Source organism: Pyrgilauda ruficollis, unplaced genomic scaffold (assembly GCF_017590135.1).
Source record: "Pyrgilauda ruficollis isolate IOZ18807 unplaced genomic scaffold, ASM1759013v1 scaffold100, whole genome shotgun sequence".
Classification (NCBI taxonomy): domain Eukaryota; kingdom Metazoa; phylum Chordata; class Aves; order Passeriformes; family Passeridae; genus Pyrgilauda; species Pyrgilauda ruficollis.
In genome coordinates this window covers 586,559-607,909 of record NW_024508102.1, presented here as the reverse complement: position 1 = coordinate 607,909, position 21,351 = coordinate 586,559, and the positions used below count along the sequence as shown (strand labels likewise).

At 53.3% G+C, this 21,351-nt stretch overlaps 4 protein-coding genes and 1 long non-coding RNA gene across 5 annotated transcripts; 3 read left to right on the top strand and 2 right to left on the bottom strand.

Annotated features, from left to right (window-relative positions):
* Positions 1-1,377: 1,377 nt before the first annotated feature.
* Positions 1,378-5,611, bottom strand: WDR77 (WD repeat domain 77). Its single transcript, XM_041467015.1, has 10 exons — positions 5,389-5,611; positions 5,105-5,290; positions 4,115-4,256; positions 3,995-4,044; positions 3,632-3,702; positions 3,209-3,263; positions 2,889-2,960; positions 2,697-2,805; positions 2,176-2,244; positions 1,378-1,846 (listed from the first exon to the last, which is right to left on the bottom strand). The coding sequence occupies exons 1-10, from the start codon at positions 5,609-5,611 to the stop codon at positions 1,687-1,689; spliced, it is 1,137 nt and encodes a 378-aa protein (XP_041322949.1). The 3' UTR covers positions 1,378-1,686.
* Positions 5,587-9,416, top strand: ATP5PB (ATP synthase peripheral stalk-membrane subunit b). Its single transcript, XM_041466783.1, has 7 exons — positions 5,587-5,724; positions 5,826-5,868; positions 6,324-6,469; positions 6,944-7,107; positions 7,587-7,712; positions 7,859-8,038; positions 8,352-9,416. Exons 1-7 carry the CDS (start codon positions 5,697-5,699, stop codon positions 8,421-8,423), a joined length of 759 nt encoding a protein of 252 aa, XP_041322717.1. The 5' UTR covers positions 5,587-5,696; the 3' UTR covers positions 8,424-9,416.
* Positions 9,417-9,453: 37 nt separating this feature from the next.
* Positions 9,454-12,732, top strand: CUNH1orf162 (chromosome unknown C1orf162 homolog). Its single transcript, XM_041466796.1, has 6 exons — positions 9,454-9,532; positions 10,234-10,296; positions 10,593-10,692; positions 11,000-11,088; positions 11,484-11,563; positions 12,001-12,732. The coding sequence occupies exons 2-6, from the start codon at positions 10,266-10,268 to the stop codon at positions 12,058-12,060; spliced, it is 360 nt and encodes a 119-aa protein (XP_041322730.1). The 5' UTR covers positions 9,454-9,532; positions 10,234-10,265; the 3' UTR covers positions 12,061-12,732.
* Positions 12,733-13,261: 529 nt separating this feature from the next.
* Positions 13,262-16,044, bottom strand: ADORA3 (adenosine A3 receptor). The gene is made up of 2 exons (XM_041466742.1): positions 15,129-16,044; positions 13,262-14,249 (listed from the first exon to the last, which is right to left on the bottom strand). The coding sequence occupies exons 1-2, from the start codon at positions 15,476-15,478 to the stop codon at positions 13,649-13,651; spliced, it is 951 nt and encodes a 316-aa protein (XP_041322676.1). The 5' UTR covers positions 15,479-16,044; the 3' UTR covers positions 13,262-13,648.
* Positions 16,045-16,056: 12 nt separating this feature from the next.
* Positions 16,057-20,572, top strand: LOC121353170. Its single transcript, XR_005955046.1, has 3 exons — positions 16,057-17,352; positions 17,538-17,757; positions 19,760-20,572. It is a non-coding gene; the product is annotated as an uncharacterized LOC121353170 (long non-coding RNA).
* Positions 20,573-21,351: the final 779 nt, after the last annotated feature.

Here is a 21,351-nt window from a genome sequence, read left to right as displayed (position 1 = left end):
TGCACCAGTGCTGAAGAATTGTAGTACCCTGGCATTGAACAGGAATACGTGAGCATTTATTTAAGAACAGTTTTAATATCAGGGACTGAAATCACAATTTGAACTGTGTGGATGATCTCAGCTGGCTCTTCAGTGCTACAGAAGTGGCCCAGTGAAACTTAAACCCAGTTACAAATGAAAACCATCTTCCAAGACAACTTTTTCAGAACCAGCACCAAGACCTGTTTCAGTACAGCATCACAGGTCCCCAAGAGGGGACTTTGTGGTTCAAGGGGTATTTCTGAGGAAATGTGTCAGTTTTTATCATCATTCACTGTTTCTTGTCATACACTGCTCTAGAACAGGAAGCTCCTGTGAACACCTGTATGACACGGGAATTTAAAAAGCAGCAAGTGAGGTTTACAAAGAGTATGAGAGAAGTACAGAGCCTGGGAAAGCTTAGTCTGCCTAAAAATTAATTGTGGGCTTTGCACAACTAAACCTATGTGTATGCAGAGGTAAAAACTGGAAGCAGTGTACATTTAAATGCTGCTATCATGCTAAAGAACCAGGGGTAACATTCATTTCAACTGTATTTTTGTTTCATCAGTCAGGACTTGCTTAATTCTGTCTAGGAATCACTAGGCCAGACCAAGCCATACCTAGGGCAGCAGCAATGCATGCAGAGCAGTGACTTTCTCCAGGTAAAGAGCTGAGTTAGAAATGGATGTGCTATTTGACAAAAACACCTTGTGGGTTCTGTGCAGCCCGGCCTGGGGGTAGGGCAGTGTCCTGTCCCCTCAGTGCCAGCACAGGAAGTCACTTGTCACAAGTGCATGGATCTGGGTTATCACTAAGCACAGCCTGGTACAGCAGCAAGCAAATGACAGCTGAAGTCCTTAGTCCAGTTTTCCCCCACATAAACCTTTTGTTCACAGGTCTCATCCTTGAGTTGCCTTCAGCACAGAGGAGATGAACCAGGGTGTCCAAGAGCACAGCACCTCTCCCTGCTGCTGCCAGTGCCCTGAGCTGGCCTTGGCCACCAGGATTCCAGCACCACCAAGAGGTGTTGAACTGCAGGGCTCCAGCTGGGATCCTCCCTCACATCCTGACAGCACACACTGCTGTCCTACACCAGTGCACAAGCAGTGCTCCCCAGGGGCTCCACACTGGTGCCGAGGCTGAATCCTCTCCACCAGCCACGTGCTGCATTAAGGACAACCCTGGAACCCTTCCAGCCCCTGGATCCCAACGGGTCTTTTCATTCCACCTGATTTCCAGAGCAAAGAACTTGGCTCAAGGTGAGGCTCTCACATCTACCCAACAAGAGGTGTGCTGCTAACCTCCCCCAGAAACTTCTATGAATTCCATGGGCAGTCTGGAGAACTGAGGAAAGAATCAAGTCTTTTTGACTTTATTTCTTTTTTCATTACACCTAATTCCCTGTCTCTCCAAGTCTCCTCTGTGCCTGAAGTCAATTTTTTTTTCTGAGTAAAACCAAAGTCTTTTATTACAGGAGAAGCCACTCCTGAGGAGAGGATAAAGCTTGGTTTGTAACTAACTTATACCTAATTCAAAATTACTACAGGAACCTTGTTAGCCACAAGCTTGGAGGCAGACAACAGACCCCACTCCAGCTCACACACCTGCGACTTCAGCAGAATCAAAGTGATGCCAGCAAGGAACTTGGACCACGAGTTTATAAAACTATTCTTTTACACAGTTGATTCCAGAAGCTTCACCAGCTGGTAGAGGGACAGTGTGATGTAAAACCTGATGATCCCATCCAACTGTAGTGAGCAAGGCATCATCTGAAGGAGACCAGGACAAGCCTTTTACAAAGTCCCGATGAGAATGGTTTCTGAACCTGGAAAACACCAACACTCCATCAGCCCTCCTCAGAGACTGTGTGGGCTTGTGCAATCCCTAACTGCTGGTTGTGAGGATGATGCTCCTCTATTTAGGAGCATTTTCACCTCCAGGGTGCCCAGAGGAGCTGTGCCTGCCCCAGCCCTGGCAGTGCCCAAGGCCAGGCTGGACAGGGCTTGGAGCACCCTGGGACAGTGGAAGGTGCCCTGCCCATGGCAGGGGCTGGGATGAATGATCTTATTTAAGGTCCCCTCCACCCCAAACCATGCTGTGTATTAATAATTAACTCAAGAAGACAACAGCAGTGAGTATTCTGTCTGTACTTACACCTCTGAGAGGTCTGAGTCAAGAACAGCAACTGAACAGTCTTCACTGATGGAAGCCAGTAAGGGTGAACTAGAGAGAGATGAGAGCACAGTTAGAAAAGAAAATACAAGAATTTTTAGGGATAAACTTGTGAACAGCAGGATTCTTAGTGATCCAGACCCAGGTTCAGCAAATGAACTCACAGAAATCTTACAAGAATGTTTTCATCAGCATTTGGCAGGGTGCCAGTACACTGAGTGGGAATACTCAATTAGAGTCTGAAAACAAGTGATCCTTCTTTAATCAAAGGTGACTAATTAGAAAAATCCCCACAGTGTGTGGGTCAGTAATCCTGGAGCTGCAGAATTGTTATTGTGGACATTCACACGTCAGAAGTGAGACGTTGCTTGGTTTATTCTGTTCTCTGCTACAATCTCCTGGATGAGAAGACCAAAGCTGGCACTCTCACAGGTTTTACTCAAGTACAACGAAGGCTTTTGAGGGGATGCAGTGCCACGCTGTGTGCCAGGACCATTCAGTACCTGTGTGCAGAGAAAGCAAAGCCTGTGATGCCTCGGGTGTGCACGGCAGCGCTGAGGGCAGAGTCAGGATTCTTTGTGTCCACCAGTGCAACTGTTCCACTTTCATCACCTGGGAGAGAGGGGCGCTGAAGTTAGAATCTGTCCTGTGCAAACAGCCACCGTGGCTTGCCTGGAGGGAGCGCAGGTTCTTACCCAAGACAAAGATGTCACTTTTCTGTGGATGCCACATGACTGAGGTAGGGAGGTAATTACAGGCACTGCAAACTGCAGGGGAACAAACTGGGGTGAGAGTGGAAGGAGGCAGCACAAAGATATCCCTCACCCATCTCCCTTAGCACTGCTACTGCAGCAAGACAAGTGATTTAAGCTTATTGCACTTCTGTGACAGTGTTAGACCTCCTTAGGTTTTAACAGGCACATCACTAGATTAGGAGGTAGAAGTCAGGCATACAATAATTTATTTCTTCCAACAGAAGCTCATGCAGAAGCAGTGACTGCACACAGACACATACCAATTCGGGTAGCTGGTTTGGGGCATCTGGTGTCCCAGAGTAAAGTTCTGTTGTCCTAGAAATCCAAAAGGAATGAGAAGAATTTTACAATTTCTTTGTGGCATAAATTCAGATTCATTGCTGACTCACAGGCAAAATGTCCCTGTGTTTTCCTCTGGGTTAAAATGATGCTGTCACCAAGTGCAGCCTTCAGTCATCCCCAGGGCAGACCTAGGAGCTCCCAAAATTTGATACAAACCTGTAGGAATCAGTTTGGCAAACTGATTATAAATTTAAATTAATTTATTATCAGACTGGAACACTGCAGTAACACAGGAAGGCAGGTTGCAACACAAGAGGTGGTTTCTAATGCATTAAACTGTAAATACCTAAAGTTAAATCTCATTTAAATGGGGTAGATTTAGACAACAGAGTGAGCCTTACCTCAGCACAGGACAGGAACACAGTGTCCTTACCAGGACAGGAAGCCACACATGTCACTGCATCAGAGTGAGCTACCAAAAGCACAAAAGGATAAAGAGCCTCAAAGATTGGATCCAACTTTCCCACACATTCCCAAGGCCCTCCAGAGGCACAGCAGTTTAACAGCTCTGCCCAGACACGGGACAACTTCTGCTCAGCAGCAGCCAGCTGCCTCCTACCCAAGTGACGAGCTGCCCAGTCCAAGCATGGCACAGTCCTTGTGACAGCCCCGAGCTCGAGGGAGCCACGCAAGGGGCTGGGGACAGGGTCAGAGTGGCATGTCAAGGGGATTAAAAAGGGAGAGAGGGGTGGCTTGGCACTCACCTCTGTAGGAGTGCAGCACCGTTTGCTCCGGGATGTCCCAGACCTTCACACTGTGGGCAAGAGCGAGCAGTGAGTGCCCAGCACAGCCCGGGCACAGGCTGCCAGGCTGGGCACACTCACCAGCAATCCCTGCCCCCGCTGACAGCCTGGCTGCTGCCCGCCAGCACCGACACCGAGGTCACGATGTCGTCGTGCTCGTATTTACAGAACTTGTTCACTATGAGGCTCTCGTTCTCCTCCAGCTCCCACAGCTCCACGGCACCTGGGGGACACAGGAACAGCAACGTGAGTGACAGGGACACTGACCTGAGTGACAGGGACACCCACCTGAGTGACACTGACACCCAGCTCAGGGACACCCTGCTCAGTGTCAGGGACACTGACCTGAGTGAGAGGGACAACCACCTGGGTGACAGGGACACCCAGCTCAGGGACAGGGACACTGACCTGAGTGACAAGGACACCCAGCTCAGCGAGAGGGACACCCAGCTCAGTCAGAGGGACATTCACCTGAGCGACATGGACACCCAGCTCAGGGACAGGGACACCCACCTGAGTGACAGGGACACCGACCTGAGTGACACAGACACCCAGCTCAGGGACAGGGACACTGACCTGAGTGACAGGGACACCCTACTCAGTGTCAGGGACACTGACCTGAGAGGGACAACCACCTGGGTGACATGGACACCGACCTGAGTGACAGGGACACCCTGCTCAGGGTCAGGGACACTGACCTGAGTGACAGGGACACCCAGCTCAGGGAGAGGGACACCCACCCCAGTGAGAGGGACACCCAGCTCAGGGACAGGGACACCGACCTGAGTGACACGGACACCCAGCCCAGTGACAAGGACACCGAGCTCAGGGACAAGGACACCCACCCACCTTTGATTAGGGGAAGGTCTGGGGGTCCCCAGCTCAGCACTGGGACAGGGCACAGGCGCACCCCCCGACAGGGACACCCAGCCCAGTGACAAGGACACCGAGCTCAGGGACAAGGACACCCACCCACCTTTGATTAGGGGAAGGTCTGGGGGTCCCCAGCTCAGCACTGGGACAGGGCACAGGCGCACCCCAGCGAAGGATGGGAGCATCCCCACGGCTTACCGGAGTCGGAGGCCACCAGGATGCCCCTGTCGGCCAGCCAGCACAGGTCGGCCACCCCCGCCTCGGTCTGCACGCCGGCGGTGCAGAAGCCCTCGCTGGGGGCGCGCCGGGGCTCGGCGAACACCCACAGCGAGCCGGTCCAGCAGCGCCCGTTCAGCCCGGAGGCGCCCAGCAGCAGGGCCCCGTCTGCGGGAGAGACACGAGGGGAGGCGCGGGCGGCGGCGCGGGGAGCGCCCGGGGAGCGGCCCCGGGTGCCGGGCCCGCCGCGCCGCCCGCGCCGCTACCTGCGCGGTAATGCGCGCGCTCCAGGTGCCGCTCCATGCAGGCGGGCGCGTTGGGCGGGATGTTCCACTCGGCGGCGGCCTCGGCCGCGGGGTCTCCATCCAGCGAGGCGGCGGGCGCCGCGCCGTCGGGCGGGGCGGGCGGTCTCCCGCCGCCGCCTCCTCTCGCGAGAGCGCCCGCCCCGCGCCCGCCTTCCCCGCGCTCTCGCGAGAGCCGCGCCGCCATCTCGGCGGTCACCGAGCGGGACGAGCTCGGCTCCTCAGGGCCCCGCCGCTCCTCACGGCCGCTCCCCGCCCTGCTCTGTCCTGCCATGCTGTCCCGCCTCGTCCTGCGCGCCGGTGAGCCCGGGCAGTGCCGCCGCTCGGGGGGAGCGGGTGGCGGGCGGGGGGTGCTGGCCGAGCTGTGCCCTGACGCGCTCTCTGCCCTCTTGTCCCCGCAGCCCCCGCCGCGCTGAGGGCGCTGCCGCCGCCCGTCGCCGTGGGGTGAGTACCGGGGAGCCCCTCGGCTAGCGGCCGGGTTTGTGCTTAAACAGCGTTATTCTGCGGGTTTGTCTCGCGTTTTCCCCATTGATGCCGCGGGAGCACAGAGCAGGGCCGGGGAAAGGAGCCTGTGGAGGTTATCTGGTCCCACCCCCTTGCTGGGAGGAGGAGTGTCCTGTAAATGCCACCACCTTCGAATCACCGGCGAGTTCGGGGCCGAAAGGGCCTTAAAGCTCATCCCGTTCCACCGCCTGCCGTGCACAAGGACACCTTCCACGGGAGCAGGGCCAGCCTGGCCTTGGACACGGCCAGGGATGGGGCACCCTCTGCCCGCCCCTCACCAGTCACTGCTTATTTAATTGGAAATGGGCTTGAGCCCCATCTAAGGGTGGTTTAGGGGACCGTTTCTGTCTGTTTTTTAATAAGAATCGTAACTGAGATGTTCTCCTCGTTCACAGGGTGTTGCACGCCACAAGACCCCTGCACACAACTCAGCAGAGTTTGGCTCCTGTGCCACCTCTGCCCGAGAAGGGAGGAGAAGTTCGTCATGGCTTGATCCCTGAGGAGTTTTTCCAGTTTCTCTACCCTAAAACAGGAGTGACAGGTTAATATAGACTTTTGCCATTTTTAACTATGCTTACATGGTTCTGTTCACCAGTTCTGGCTGCTGAAAAGGTAAAATAGTGCTGAAAATGAGTGTTTTGCATGTGCAGATTGTGAAGAACGAGCCACTGTAGGACTCCTGGCTCTAAAGTTAGACACCTAATGGTTGAAAGAATTCCATGAGCTTGATTTTATGGAGAGATTTAATTGCCTGTTGGTTCTTAAAAAATTTCAATTCTTCATGTTTCTGATGAGCAGAAGCAGCAGGTCCCGTGTCAGGTGCAAGCTGCTCCCACGTGTGGTGAGGTTCCTTGTGGCACCTTTCCCACGTGGAACTGTGGCTCTGCTTTTTGTCCTGGTAAAGTAGGGCACTTCTTCCTGACCTTGTGAGCCTTTAAAGCTCCCTCTTAGGTATTTCACTTTATTGATGCTCGTCGTGCTTCATACAAGTAGTGCTGCTTCACTTCTCCTGTAGGGCCCTACATGCTGGGCACTGGCCTCCTGCTCTACCTCCTCTCCAAGGAGATCTACGTGATCAACCACGAGACAGCAGCAGCTGCCTGCATCCTGACAGTCATCGTTTATGCCATCAAGAAGTTCGGGCCTGATGTGGCAGCTTTTGCTGACAAACTGAACGAGGTAACGAAGAAACTGCAGTTTGACTTTGCAGCTGGTAGTAAGGAAGGGGTTTGGTGAAGTACAGATGGCATCAAACTGCCAGAGGGCAGGGTTGGATGGGATGTTGGGAATTGGGAATTGTTCCCTGGGAAGGTGGCAGGCCCTGGCACAGGTGCCCAGAGCAGCTGTGGGTGCCCCTGGATCCCTGGCAGTGCCAAGGCCAGGCTGGGCAGGGCTGGGAGCACCTGGGACAGGGAAGGTGTCCCTGCATGGCAGGGGTGGGGTTGGATGGGATTTAAGTTCCTTCCAACCCAAAGCAGTCTGGGGTTCCCTGGCTGGTTGTGAGCCCTCGTTCTCCCCTGTTGGCATAACCCCAGCCGTGGCACAGGGCAGTGTGCACAGGCGTTTCCGCAGCTCAGTGCAGCACTTCAGCTTCAACTGCACACCACTTGTTTCCCTTGCATCTGACTCTGAAGCGTGGAGTCCTTCCTCTCTTGCAGGAGAAGGTGGCCACAGCTCTGGCCATGAAGAACGAGGCCATCCAGACGCTGCAGACGGCCATCGAGGACGAGAAGAAGGAGCAGTGGAGGGCGGAGGGGCGCAGTTACCTCTTCGATGCCAAGAGGGTGAGCAGGGCCGCTGTAGCTGCTGCCACTGCTGCTGCTGCAGCTGCTCAGCGCCAGGCAGCCTGCCCTGCTGTGCTCCTGCCACTCCTGCCACACAGCATGCTCTGCTGCCAGGCTTGAGCCTCTCGTGTGCTGCTCTGTTGCAGAACAACATCGCAATGCTGCTGGAAACCAACTACCGGGAGCGCTTGCTGACGGTGTACAACGAGGTGAAGAAGAGGCTGGACTACCAGGTGGCCATGCAGAACCTGAAGCGGCAGAAAGAGCAGGACCACATGATCCAGTGGGTGGAGAGGAACGTTGTTCAGAGCATCACACCTCAGCAGGTACTTGCTGGGTTTTACCTGCTTTACTTTTTAGCCTGCACAAAGATTTGCTGTTAGGGATCCTGGCTCACGAGGTGATGGGAAACCTTGGCCAGGGGTGGGACTGGATGAGCTTTGAGGTCCCTTTCAACCCAAACCTTCTGGGATTCCAGGAATCTGTGCTTTATTGGATGTGAGTCTCTGGCTTCATGAGCTATAATTGCATCCCTCTTAATCAGTACCTTATAGGTCTAGAAAGGTTTATATGAAATGCACTTAAATGTCTGTTTTCTTGTTGAAATGTCTCCTGAAGGCTGTTTCCTGTCTCTTGCAGCAGAAGGAAAGCATTGCCAAGTGCATCCTGGACCTGAAGGCACTGTCCAAGAGTGCCCATGCAGCCGTGTGAGCAGTCTGAGCCCACTGACACGTCCCAATAGCTCCTCTTGGAAACTGTATGACTCTAAAATATCATTAAACAGACAAAAAAACCCCTCCGCTGTCTTTCACTAGCAACAGTCCCTGCCTGTTTGTGTTTGAAGTCACTGGATGGTCACACCAGCCACTGCAGCTGGTTTATGGTGGGGGATGATTGGAACCACAGTGTGTGAGATCCTGTTGGATTCCCTCTTTGGTCAGGAACACTTCCAAAGACCCAGAACTTCACAGAGGAGAATCCTGCTGCTGAAGCTGATCCCTGTGGTAGAATTCTGAGTGCTAGCTCCCCAGATGCCTGCTGTACCCGTGTTCTAAAATCAGGATGATTTGTGCTGCCGTTCACCTGGCCCTGGCTGGGGGCAGCTCTGGGTGAATGTTCCTGTTCTCTAAAGGAGCTGGGACCCCCCTTTCACCATGAAGCCTCGTGAAGTGTTGAGAGTTTGGGTTCTGGGAAAAGAGATGGGGCAGGAAATGTGTCAAAAGCTCCTGAAAGCCTTGTGCTCAGCTGGCTGTGTCAGTGCTCAGTCTGCAATGGGACAAGGTTTGTTCCAGAGGAGTTCTTCTGGACTTCCATCACTCTGTTCCTTTTCTTTTTATTGGAAGCCTTTCCCTGAAGCAATTTGTCAAAACTCAGAAATCCCAGCAAAGCACACACACAAATAACCTCCCCCTGTGTGCTGTGATTTATGTACTCCAGAAACCCAGGTACACACTGGGGGTGCCTGCAATCCCGTTTCTCAGTGGGGTTGAGAAACGTGGTTTTCTTACACTTCCAGTACCTCAGTTCCCAAAGTGGTGTTCTTTAGGGGCAAGAACCTCACTTCAAGCCAACCTAAGCTGAGGCTGCCTCACTTTTTTCAGACTAACAGTTCCAGAGAATGCAGGTGTCTTTCATGGTTTCCTGTTTTTTGTCAATTTAAATAAAAAAGTGAAGTTGCTTAACTTCCACAATTGTGTAAGCCCACATCTGATTGACATTTGAGCTTTTGGCTGGTGTGACAGATTCTTCTCACAAAGCAAGTGGTTAAAGTGGTGTGCTGGCACTTGGGGAGTTTTCCAGCAGCCCTTCCATGGTGGGAGGTAAGATGGAGCTGTATCATTTCTCGTTTCTTTTAAACACAGCACCCCGTGAGGTTTGGTGTGGGAAACTGGGAGGTTTCATGGTTTGGCCCCTCTGGAATGTGGCGACAATGGGACGCAGGAGGAAACGTGGCAGCAGCAGAGAACAGGGTGTTTTATTTTCATGTTGTAATATTTTCACATTGTTCACAATCTGCGGTTTGCAAAGCATGTGGTGAGAAATGCCGGTGCAGGGATTTTGTAGTGGAATATCTTTTAGAATCCCTATCTCTAAGATCCCAAACACAAACTGGAGAAGAAAGTTACTGTTCCTGTTTTGGTGGGAAAAGTCAATTTAAAAAAAACCATCAAGGGACAAACTTTTCAAAGCTGCTTCTGGTTATGAAAACGTTCATAGGGTTTTTTGCTGCTGCAAAAATAATCCTGTAGGTGCTTTCTAGTTCTTGAATATGCTCCATTTTCTGGGTGGAGAAGGCACCGTGCCCGTCAGGGAGCAGTGAGCTCGTGTGTTCAGGAACAAGACACTGGGCAGGGGCTGCTGCAGAGGAACTGCCAGCTTTGAGTGCCAGCTTTGTGCCACTTTTACAAGACTGCCAAGAAATGGATAAAAACTAAATCAAGTCTTTAGAGTTGGAAGAGGATAACAAGTTTGCTTTGCTTATGTGTATATGTATATAAATATAACTCTCCCTTTCTTTCAGCTTCTCTTCCCGTCAGTTAATGCTCTGAGAGAATGGGAGGCTTTTCCTCAAAAGAAGCTCCAGGTATTTTATTTTTTAAGGGATTTCCTCAGCTGCAGTGCTGCTGACTGAGGTGATGCCCTGCCCAGGGGCTGCTCTGGGGGGGCTCAGCACGGGGGGTGCTTGGGGAAGAGCTGCATGGCTGCCAGCCTGCCTGGCACAGCCATCACCCGAGCAGCAGAACTTTCCTGTCTGGTGGTTCCACTTTCAGACACACTGCACAGACACAGCCCCCCCCATGTCGTTTTAGTTGCTTGCAGTACTACTGGAGAAATTTGCATATTTTAAAAGAAGCTTGTGATTTTTTTTTCCCTTTGCAGTTGCACCAGAGCCCATTTGCCCTACTACCACTGTCACTACCACTGTCCACACCCCTACACCTGATTTCAAAGCTGCAGAAGCCAGATGCTGGATTAATAAGTAAATGCTGCTCCTTTATTTCCTGATTCAAACCCAGAGTTCCCTGAGACTGCAGCCTCCTTCTGCAAGGGAAGGGTTCTATGTCACATATTTAACATCTCAGGGGGTTAAAGTTTGGTTGGAATTGCCTGGGCTGTGCCCTGGGTGGGTGGTTCCTGGAGATGCTCAGTGCAGACACACACCTTAGTCTCGTGGGGCTGGGGATAAACGTTACACTCCGTGAACTCTGGTGAATTTGAGCACTACTGATGCTTCAAACCCTCTGCTGAAACTGGGGATTCTGACAGGATTTCCTGTGTATCAACAGCCATGAAATACTGTACGTGTCACTGGCCTTCATCTCTGGCATCCTCCTGACTGTCCTGGTTTTTGCAATCATCTTCCTCTTCAGGAAAAGTGAGTGACACAGTCGAGGGCGCAGCAGCAGACTGATGGTGGCTGCAGAAGTTACTTAGTTCCTCAAGTAGTGTCTGCCTTGAGTAATTGTGTGTTGGTGAGCAGCTCATCCCTGGCAGTAACTCCTTGTGAACCCTCCCAGTGGTGTTTTCAGGGAAGAATTAACTTTGCCACTGATGAGGTGTGGGGTTTTGTTGCTTGTGGGCTTTTCTGATCCTAATCCTGGCTGCACTGGATTCATCCTGGCCACTTCCAACAGGTGGGCAGGGACTGGGCAGCCCAAACTGCCACTTTGCTGTGCCAGAGGTGGCACATCACCTGTGTGCCAGCCCTCTGCAGCCTCCCTTGCATTGCTGTCTGCCAACACCTGAGGCTGGGATCCCTTTCCTTCCTAGGTTCTAAAAGATCCCACCAAAATTTACCACAGGAAACTTTCACCCAGAGGGCAGCTGAGGAATCTCTTAGGAACACCCAGGTAAATGTCACAGCTGTCATTTCTAATGCTTTATGCAGATATTCCACATCCTTGACAGTGTGGTAAATATTAATTTGGGGTGGGAGGGAGAAAAGCCACCTTTGAGACTCAACAGTTACTCAGCAGTTCTTTTGACAGCTTCAGGGGTTCTGGGGCTTAACCACTGATGAGGCAGGTTAGGAGAAATCTCTTTAAAGGGGAAGCATTTCTGCAGTTTTCATCTGTGATATGAATTCTTTGGAAGCCCCTAAAGGAGACTTTACCCAGAACCCTGAGGCAGACTGCCAGTGGGATGAACCAGCATTTAGCCATTTCCCCATGCAGGGACAGGCTGTTAATGCTGTGTGGTGTTGAGGAGGAGTTACAAGTGGGGGATTCCTGCTGCCCTGCGGTGCTGGTGCACTCTCTAATGCCTGTGGCTGCTCTCACATCCCCAGAATGAAGTGACCTACAGCACTCTGGTCTTCCAGCGGGGCAGGACACCACTGCATCTGTGATGAGGAAGTTCCAAATGAAATCAAAATGGTCCCACTTTCTGGGCATCAAAAGCCACGAGGACGTTACACCAAGGATGTTACACCTGAGAATGCCCCCATGCCCTCTGTTACACAGCTCTTTTTGCAGCTGTGACAGGAAATTGTCTCCTGTTCAAACTGGCTGCCAACAGCTGTGGGCAGATGGAGTTTCTGTACAGGATTTCCTCATCTGTAGAAATCCCCCTGCCCTTGTAAAGTTTCCGTTTGTGAGAACTACCAGAGAGAAGTGAGAAATGAAAATATTTCTCTGCATTGATCCATGTGTGCCCTTGTGTTTCCCTTTTCTGTCACCAACTCTAACACTTTCCGTATTTTTTTTTTTTTTGATTGCCAAGTGCTCTGCTTAGTAATTTTCTGTTATTGAAGTGATGGTCATGAAATGTCTGGATGCAAATCTCTGCTTGCTGGTTGAGTCCCATAAAAGAAATGCACCATCACAGCGTGACAACCAAAATCTCTGGGAATGTTCATTCACAGACACCGTTCCCTTTGCGTGAGCAGGGATGGTTTCCGGGGGGTGGCAGTGTCACAGCAGCCCGGGGCTCCCCAGGAGCAGGGCTGGAGGTGCCACCTGATGGCAGCACCAGCCTGGGCTGGGGCTGCCCGGGTGCCCTGCGCTGCTCGGTGCCTGCAGCCCCTCCGACACCGAGCGGGCTCTGTCCCCTCCAGCCCCTCTGGGCCGTTCTGCCCGCTCCTCCCAGCAAAGTGTCAGCAGACGCTCCTGTGCTCTGAAATTTGGTGTGCTGCCTTTGGCCAGAGACTGCTGCGGGGGCCACAGACTTTCACAGGGTCGGCAGAACAACCTGTGCTCTTTGTTCTGCTGCTCTCTGTCTCACCTCGGTCCTGGCAGCTCCTTCAAGCTCTATGGAGGAGAAAACAGGGAGAGCATCTCCCTCCCTCACCAGAAGGTGAGCTCTGGCTGGGGTCCCTCGGGTGCACTACCTTTCTGCTTTTCCTAGACCACTTTTATTATTTGAAGATGGAGGAAAAAAAGAGCCTGGCCTTTAACAACCTCTCCTCGTTTCATTTTGACCCGTGTTCCCTCAACAGGGGCTGTGTCAGCTGTGGTGTAACAATTACTGAACCTCTGTGCCACCCCAGCAGGACATTGACTGAAACTGGGCAGGTTTCTTTTGCTCATGGGAGGACTCAGCAGGCAGAATTAGTGTAAAATCCATCTACTATTTATTATTACTCATGAAAACATGACAGCACTGGCTGAAGCACAAGCTGACCACACTCAAGTTTAGTCTGAATGGACAGACAAGAATGGTCAGTGAGCTTGTGAGCTGCTGGATTATGAACAGCAAAGAACACATCCTGGTTTGCAATCAACTCAACCATCTTCATGTTAGAAAAACCCAAAACCCCCAGCCAGACAAAGTTTCCATCTTCTGTGTTTAGAAATTATATTGCATAAAGACTTATATTCACATGGAGATTCAGGGCAGCCTCAGACCCACAGGCTGCTGCAGTTTCCCAAGAGTTTCCTAGCAAAGCCAGGTGCTTTATCAATGCTCTGCTTCTCTCTGGCTGCCCCAGCCTCTCTTTATGACTCTGGGTCTGTTGTTTGCTCTGCAAGAGCTGGGTCTGGGTTTTTGCACAGGACGTAGGTCCTTAAAATTAAAAGGTAAGTGGTTTTGAACTTCTTTATCTTGTAGGCATAGACAATGGGGTTCATGGCAGAGTTGGCATGGGATAAGAGGATTGCCAAGTAAATCAAATACGGGGGGATCTGAGACTCGGGGTGAAAATAGAAAATGCAGTTTATAATGCACAGAGGCAGCCAGGAGATTGCAAAGAGCAAGAGAACCAGTGCAAGAGACTTGGCTGCCTTGAACTCCTGGCCATAGAAAGCCCTAGCCCCCCTCACAGCGGTCCCTTGGCTGAGCTTTGTGTGGATGATGTAGAAGATCTCGGCGTACAGAACACACATGACGAGCAGGGGCACGAGGGTCCACGTGAAGAAGCAGAAATACACCATGTAATCCATCCTCATCACGGAGATGAACCTGCACCTGAGGTAGCTGGAGCTCCTGGGGCCTGCCTTGTTCCAGCCAAACATGGGGACGAGCCCCCCCAGCAGGGACAGGGACCAGCACAGCCCCAGGGCCCACCACACTCTCCTCTCTGTAGTGATTGTTTTATATCTGTAGGGGAAGAAATCCCACGTCGTGTTAAAGAGAAGCATTTTAAGGTAGTTAAGGATGAACTCACCTGTTCAGGTGCTGCAGGGTCATTGTTGGAAAATTAAGCATTAACTTTGTTTTTGTGGGGAACCCAAATTTTATCTTGGGACAAGCCCCACCTCTTCATTTGTAACAGTTACTTTGCAGCATCAGTAAGAACTGTGCTTAAGTTCCCTTGTTTAAAATTGCATGTTTAACCTGTTTTATTTCTTGTTTCATTATGATCTTAGTTCTCCTCTGGCCAGGATATTGCTTTGCTGCTGTTGGAAGTCCTATCTTATTTCTTGGCTTCCTTGAGTGTACCTTCCTCTTTTTATTTGGTTTACGCCATTTGTAGGGCTGAAATTCATTCCTCAGCTTCACAGGTCCTTTCCCACTATAAACCATGACTTTTTGGGTGCTTGAGGTTATGCTTTGCTTTTCTGGCTTGTGTATGTCTCATTTAAATGTAATCAGCGAGTGACCTAACAATTAACAGTGAGTTAATTGTTAATAAGTTTGTTGCTACTTTTGTATTTTCAGCAAATGCTAAAAGGAATTTCATTTCAAACACAAGCCTCAGAAACTTTTTAAAAAACCCCTATAACACACTGAGCATCCTGTGCAATTAATGAAGATGCTGAAAATGTAACAGATGCATCTTGTGATGGCACTCTGATCAGGGATAACTACACTGAGCTGGTTTTCCAGCTCATGAATAAACAAAAATCCAGTTCACGAGCACCCCCCAGGCCTCTGGGAAGCTCATCCCAGGTGGGCTTTGAGGCACAAGCATCCACTTCAAGTAATTAAAGTAATTAGAGGTAGGAAAGGAGGGCAGAGGAGGCGGGGCAGCCTCACCTGGTGGGCAGCTTGACTCGCAGGTACCTGTCGACGGCGATGGCCAGCAGGGACAGGATGGAGGCGTTGCTGAACACCAGCAGCAGGCAGCACATGAAGAGGCAGCTGTAGGCGGGCATGGCCATGCCCAGGCTCACCACCACGGCCAGGGGCATCACCAGGAGCCCCATGGCAGCGTCGGCCAGCGCCAGCGACGCGATGAAGTAGAGCGTGGTGTTCTGGCAGGCCGCGTTCAGCCTCGCCGCCCAGATCACCAGGACGTTGCCCAGCGTGGCGATCAGGGCCACCAGGCACTCGGTGCCGATGTAAATCCCGTCCAGGCTGCTCAGGGCCAGGCTGCTGTTCAGCATCCTGAGCTCTGCAGCTGCAGAGGAAACGCGGGAGCATCGGCGGCCACCGCGGGATCCTCGGCACCGCGCGCCTGCTCCGGGATTCTCCGACGTCCGCGCTCCGTGCTGAGGCACCCGGGCAGCAGCTCGGAGATCTGCAGGTATCTCAGCTGCCAGGAAGCATTCTGCTCTCTGCAGACCCCTCCTGAAGCTCACTGCGTCCCTGCAGCAGCCTCAGTGCCTTGGGAAGCTCCTTGGGAGGGAGAACGCGTCCTTCCGCTGTCCTTCTTACCAGCAGCTTCCAAAGAAATAGTCTACAGGTTCCTCTTTCAAGCTGTTTAGAGGTGCAAAAACGTCAACAGCAGTTGCTGCAAAGCAGTCACTTATCAGTCCAGCTAATCTCTGTCACTGTCAGAGCTGAGGCAGCTCGGCCGTGGCGTGGTGAAGGGGGCTGCGTTTGAAAGCCAGAGGGTGAAGGTAAGGACAGGGAGAGGTCTGATGTACCAGCAGGGGGAAAACAGGCTTGACCTGGGGAAAAATGAATTCCCAATCAAATCAGAGCAGGCTAACGAGAAAGAAAAGCAAGTTATAAACAGCAGGGGGAAAACAGGCTGGACCTGGGGAAAAATTAATTCCCAATCAAATCAGAGCAGGCTAACGAGAAAGAAAAGCAAGTTGTAAAGGCAGAGGGGGTTGCTGGGGCAGAGGTTCCAGCCTGTGAGGCTGCCCTGGCCCGGCCGGAGCTGGAGCTGGAGCTGGAGGATGGAGGATGGAGGATGGAGGATGGAGGATGGAGGATGGATGGAGCAGCCCCTGCACAGGGGGCTCGTGGATCTGCTCCAGCAGCCGATTTAACAGCTCTGGCCCTGCCCATGCCTTTTCCTCCAAAGGCAGGTGCTTTTCCGTGGGGACACAGTGTCCGAGGGCGATGCCACCGAGCCCGGCCGGGGCCAAACCGGGGGGGCTGCACCCGGTACCCCCTGTTCCCACCAGGTTCCTGCGGGGCAGGCACAAGGTGCTCCAATACTCTTCAGGTGCTTCCTCACCAGGCAGCATCTGTTTCCTGTCCTAAACAGGACAGAGCCAGGGCTGCTGGGACTCCTCTGTCAGCAGAGGAGGATGAGCCTGTCCCTCTGCTGTCCCTGCCCCGCCTGAGCACGGCTCTCCCCCTGCCCCGGGTGCCGCATCCCTCCCTCGGGCCCCGCATCCTCACTCGGGGCCCTTCTCCCGCTGCCCTCCCTCGGCCCAGGCTCAGGAAACTCGGGCTGGGTTTTTCCAGCTGCCGAAGCCGCGGAGCCCTCCGTGCAGAGGAGCAGCTGGAGCGCCCAGCCCGAGGCGGGAGCGGGGCTGGAGCAGCAGCGCAGGTTTTGGTGCAGGTTTTGGTGCAGGTTTTGGTGCAGGTGAGGACTCCAAGGTGTGGTTTTGTCACCGAGCCGAGGCGGCAGAGCCCGCGGAGAGGAGCTCCAGGAGCTGGGATCAGAGTCCCGGGATGTCCCAGCGAGATGGGGTTAAAGCTTTCGGATCCCGGTGCCGAGCACTTGATGGTTTTGCCATTTAAAGGCTGTGCTCGTTTCTTGGATGGCTCCAGCGAAAGGCTTCCAGCTATTCCCGAGGGATCCTCCTACATCCTGGTGAGATAAGGATCAGGAAGGGAAGGTCTCTGCAATCTCAGCTGCGGCTTTGAGCACAGATTCCCTTTTCACTTTGGGGGCGGAGGGGAGGAGAACAAATTTGCCAGAAAAAAATTATGTCTAAGTGACACACACACACACACAAAAATATATCCCACAACAATGATCTTATCCTGTGAGTCAACAACAGCCACGTCTGCCTTTGTTCTGGCGGGGCTGTGGGACACCAGCAGGGAGGAGAGGGGACAGGGCAGCCTCTCCCAGGTGAGACCCCCGGGGGGCTCGGGGGTCCCGGCTCACACAGGGCCAGGCTGTCCCGGCCACAGCCACCCTCCCTGTCCCGGGACATCTGTGCCCCTCTTTCCTTACATCCCACAGCTCCTGCTCCTGCGCCAGGAGGTGTGGAGGAGGTTTTTTCTGGATTTCAAAATGTGATGTTTACTTTATAGGAAAAAACCCCGAGCAGCTCCTAAACCAAGCAGTGGTGAGCTCTGTCCTGGCTCTCCCTGCCTGGGAAGGAAGTGAGAGCCAGGCAGAGAGAGGATGTGAGTGAGGAGCAGAATCACAGCTGGTGGGAGTGAGGGCTGCTGAATTATCAACCAGAACGAGAGGCTGGAGCCTGCCGTGGGGACAGCGTCCTGTCACTGTGCCTCAGTTTCCCCATCCATGGTAAAAGGGGGGTTACTCTGGTCTACAAGAGCTGGGAAGGGCTGGACAGGAGCAGAACCCTTTTGGTTTCCCTCTGAAACTCCCATTTGGGATTTTTTTCCCTGCCTCTCCAATGGGGGCACAGTGATGTTGGAAAACCACTGCTGGCTTTTCTCAGAGGTGCAAAAACCTGAAGAAACCCCTCCTCTGGCACACAGAGCTGAGCTGAAAGGCAGAGCTCACTGTCCTTAGAACGCAGGGCTGGTTCCAAAGATGATTTCAGCTGCTGTCAAGAGCAAACTGTCAGCGGAGAATCAGATCTGGGAAGCTCTTCCCTTCCACATGCCGTTCCCTGAGCTCTGTGCTGTGGCTCTCGGGGCAGGAGGGAGCTGTTCCTGCCGGTCCTGCCGAGCTCGGGTGTGCAGGGTCCGTGGGAGCAGCCGGGGCTGCCACACCAGTCCTGCCCAGTGCCAGGCTGGGCTTGGAAACTGCTCCCGCTGGGCTCCCACCCTGCCAGGGCGGGACAGGGGCTGGGACCGAGCAGATCTGGTGTGGTTTTAAAATTAACTGCGCTGCAGCTGGAGTTTTTTAGAGCTTTCTTTGGGTGGGGCTGTGGGGTGGGGGCAGAGCAGCTGGCACAGGACCCCGTTTGATGCCAGTCCCGCTCCTGCCCAGGGCAGTGATCCCTGCCAGCCTGGGGGAGCCGTGCCCGGGTTATCCCGGGTTATCCCGGGTTATCCAGCTCCTCCTGCCCGCAGCACCCGGGGCTGGCAGGGACTGAGCCCTGGCTGCTCTGCCTCACTGGGAGCTGCAGCTGCGTGGAAGGTTCTGTTCCCAGAGCTGCTTTCCCAGCCAGGCAGAGCCATCCCCCTGGAGAGCCACCTCTAGTGTGAGGAGGGGAAATCACCTGCCTTTGGGTTTGTGTTTGGGTTTGTGTTTGGGTTTCACAGCCTCTGCCCGGCCCTGCCAGGCCCTGGGAGCTGACAGCAGATCCAGGATCCCACTGCAGGCTCCTCTGAGCGCAGCACAGAACTTTCCATCCTCACTCTTCATTAGAGACTGGTTTAAAATTCCATGAAAATGGCATACAATAAATCCTGGGGAGATGAAAGAGAGGTTTGAGCTGGCAGGAGGCTCTTTAGAGAGGCTCTATTTACACAAATTGTCTGGCTGACAGGAGAGAAACTGTTTTGACATTTTATAAACTCTTCCACTGATAATTTTGCATCTCAGTACAGCAAGGCTGGGGGAGGCAGGACGGGGTGAAACAACAAAGCCAAGGCCCTGAGCTCCCTTCCCAGCTCTCATTTTTGAACACCAGCTAATTATTTAACTGCAAAGCACTGCAAAAGCAGCCTTTATTTGAAAAGAAAGGGAGGAAAGTGCCATTATCTCACCGATGAGCATCCTCAGGAGGGGACAACTCACCTGGCGCAGGCAGCACCCACTGCCACTGCCCTGCCTGTCCCCGGGCTTGAGACCAGGGGCTGCAAAACCCACCCAGCAGCTTCTCCAAATCAGTTTGTCTCCAACAAGGGTTGAGTGGGCACTGCCAGAGGTCAGCTCTATCAACTACAATAAATGTATGTGCTTGATAAAGGATCACTGAGTTACTCTGAATTTTGAGTGTTTAGTGGTATCTCAGGCCGCAAATGTCCCAGATTAAATGAATGTTACCAGGGTATTTCCTAAGATTTTGGGTCATCCTGTGCAGGGCCAGGAGTTGGATTGGTGATCCTCGTGGTCCCTCCCAGCTCAGGATATTCTATGATTCTATGAATATCTTGCTGTAATTTATTTATGAATCATGACTCACTCTCTGACTGGCATTCGTGGACTAATTCATCACTGTCAGCATGACTGGGGGGGGGGAAGAGCTTATATTTCCTCTGGATATCTTTTAAGTGCTTTTTTCCTGCCTTTATTTCCCTAATCAAACCAAGATCTTATTTATAGTGCTGCCGTTTCTGTCTGGGTAAGCCCAGAGTGGCCCCAATGGCTTAACAGGATTTATTTCCTGCAGCTTTGCCCGGGGTACTGAGCAGAGGGATTTGGTCCTGTGGCTGCACTAATCCCCTCGCAGGTGGGAGCAGAGGATTTCCCCTGAGGAGCAGCAATTCCAAAGGGACAAATGAAACCCGCGGGCCCTTGGGGAGGGGGAAGGAGCTGGAGGCTCCAAACCAGAGAGGAGAGAAGCTCTTTAGGAAGGAAGCATTGTTTACACCTTTTTATTTTTAATGTACGTATATTTGGATCCAACCTTTTCCATGATGGGTGTCAGAAATCAAGGCCTCTTTTGTTCTACAATTCACTCAGAGATGTTTTTTGGTTCCTTAGTGAAAAAAAGGAATTTATTTGTTTTTCCTTACAACAAAACACACACAGAGCTCTCGTTGCTGTAGAAAACTGTTTTGTTAATGACACTTCTTGCCAGGATTGCTGCCCTGGTTTGGGGGGAAATAAAGCATTCCGAAGCCCTTGCTGCAGGCCTTGGAGCCTCACCATGATTTGGGGGGAAATAAAGCATTCCAAACCCCTTGCTGCAGGTCTTGGAGCCCCACCATGATATTGGGGGAAATAAAGCATTCCGAAGCCCTTGCTGCAGGTCTTGGAGCCTCACCATGATTTGGGGGGAAATAAAGCATTCCAAACCCCTTGCTGCAGGTCTTGGAGCCCCACCATGCTGCACCTGCAGTTTGCCCCTGGGATTTGTCTGAAGGAATCCCAGCCCTGCAGTGGAAGGGAATGGGAAGGGAGCGTGTGCCAGGTAAATACTGACCCCACAGGGCTGCTCCTGTGCCAGGGGCTGAGCTGTGCCCCGGTGCAGCCCTGCCAGGCGCTGGGCTGGCACTGCTGGGCTGGCACTGCTGGGCTGGCACGGCTGGGGTGGCACTGCTGGGGTGGCACTGCTGGGGTGTTACTGCTGGGCTGGCACTGCTGGGCTGGCACTGCTGGGGTGGCACCGCTGGGGTGGCTCTGCTGGGGTGGCTCTGCTGGGGTGGCACTGTTGGGCTGGCACTGCTCTGGCACTGCTGGGCTGGCACTGCTGGGGTGGCACTGGGGTGGCACCGCTGGGGTGGCACCGCTGGTCTGGCACTGCTGGGCTGGCACCGCTGGTCTGGCACCGCTGGGGTGGCACTGCTGGGGTGGCTCTGCTGGGCTGGCACCGCTGAGGTGGCACCGCTGGGCTGGCACCACCCCGGCGGGCTCGCGTGGGAGCGGCACGGGGGAAGGACAGATAAAGTGTCATTGTTTCCCTCTGCTCTGCCCCTCGTCACCTCCACTCCGACCCCAACACGCGGGGGATGAAAGTGCTGAGCTGGCCTTTGCTGCTCTGGCAGCGGGCAATGAAAACGCCGCTGGGCAGAGGTTCCCACGCGGGGCTGGCACAGGGAGAGCCGGGACCGCCGGCAGCAGGGAGCTGCTGGGGTGCCCGGGGAGCTGCTGGGGTGCCCAAGGAGCTGCTGGGGTGCCCAGAGTGCTGCTGGGGTGCCCAGGGAGCTGCTGGGGTGCCCAGGGAGCTGCTGGGGTGCCCAGGGAGCTGCTGGGGTGCCCAGGGAGCTGCTGGGGTGCCCAGAGAGCTTCTGGGGTGCCCAGAGAGCTGCTGGGGTGCCC

Excerpts from the sequence above, each read along its gene's own strand:
- ATP5PB (XM_041466783.1), top strand. The coding sequence starts at position 5,697 with ATGCTGTCCCGCCTCGTCCTGCGCGCCG. Across the intron at positions 6,470-6,943 it reads CCCTAAAACAGGAGTGACAG|GGCCCTACATGCTGGGCACT; the intron begins GTTAATATAGAC and ends CTTCTCCTGTAG. Across the intron at positions 8,039-8,351 it reads AGAGCATCACACCTCAGCAG|CAGAAGGAAAGCATTGCCAA; the intron begins GTACTTGCTGGG and ends TGTCTCTTGCAG.
- ADORA3 (XM_041466742.1), bottom strand. The coding sequence starts at position 15,478 with ATGCTGAACAGCAGCCTGGCCCTGAGCAGCCTGGACGGGATTTACATC. Across the intron at positions 14,250-15,128 it reads CGAGTCAAGCTGCCCACCAG|ATATAAAACAATCACTACAG; the intron begins GTGAGGCTGCCC and ends CTTCCCCTACAG.
- WDR77 (XM_041467015.1), bottom strand. The coding sequence starts at position 5,611 with ATGGCGGCGCGGCTCTCGCGAGAGCGCGGGGAAGGCGGGCGCGGGGCG. Across the intron at positions 4,045-4,114 it reads AGCGGGGGCAGGGATTGCTG|TGTGAAGGTCTGGGACATCC; the intron begins GTGAGTGTGCCC and ends TCTTGCCCACAG. Across the intron at positions 2,961-3,208 it reads CAAACCAGCTACCCGAATTG|TTTGCAGTGCCTGTAATTAC; the intron begins GTATGTGTCTGT and ends GTTCCCCTGCAG.
- CUNH1orf162 (XM_041466796.1), top strand. The coding sequence starts at position 10,266 with ATGGGAGGCTTTTCCTCAAAAGAAGCTCCAG. Across the intron at positions 10,297-10,592 it reads TTCCTCAAAAGAAGCTCCAG|TTGCACCAGAGCCCATTTGC; the intron begins GTATTTTATTTT and ends TTCCCTTTGCAG. Across the intron at positions 11,089-11,483 it reads CATCTTCCTCTTCAGGAAAA|GTTCTAAAAGATCCCACCAA; the intron begins GTGAGTGACACA and ends TTTCCTTCCTAG.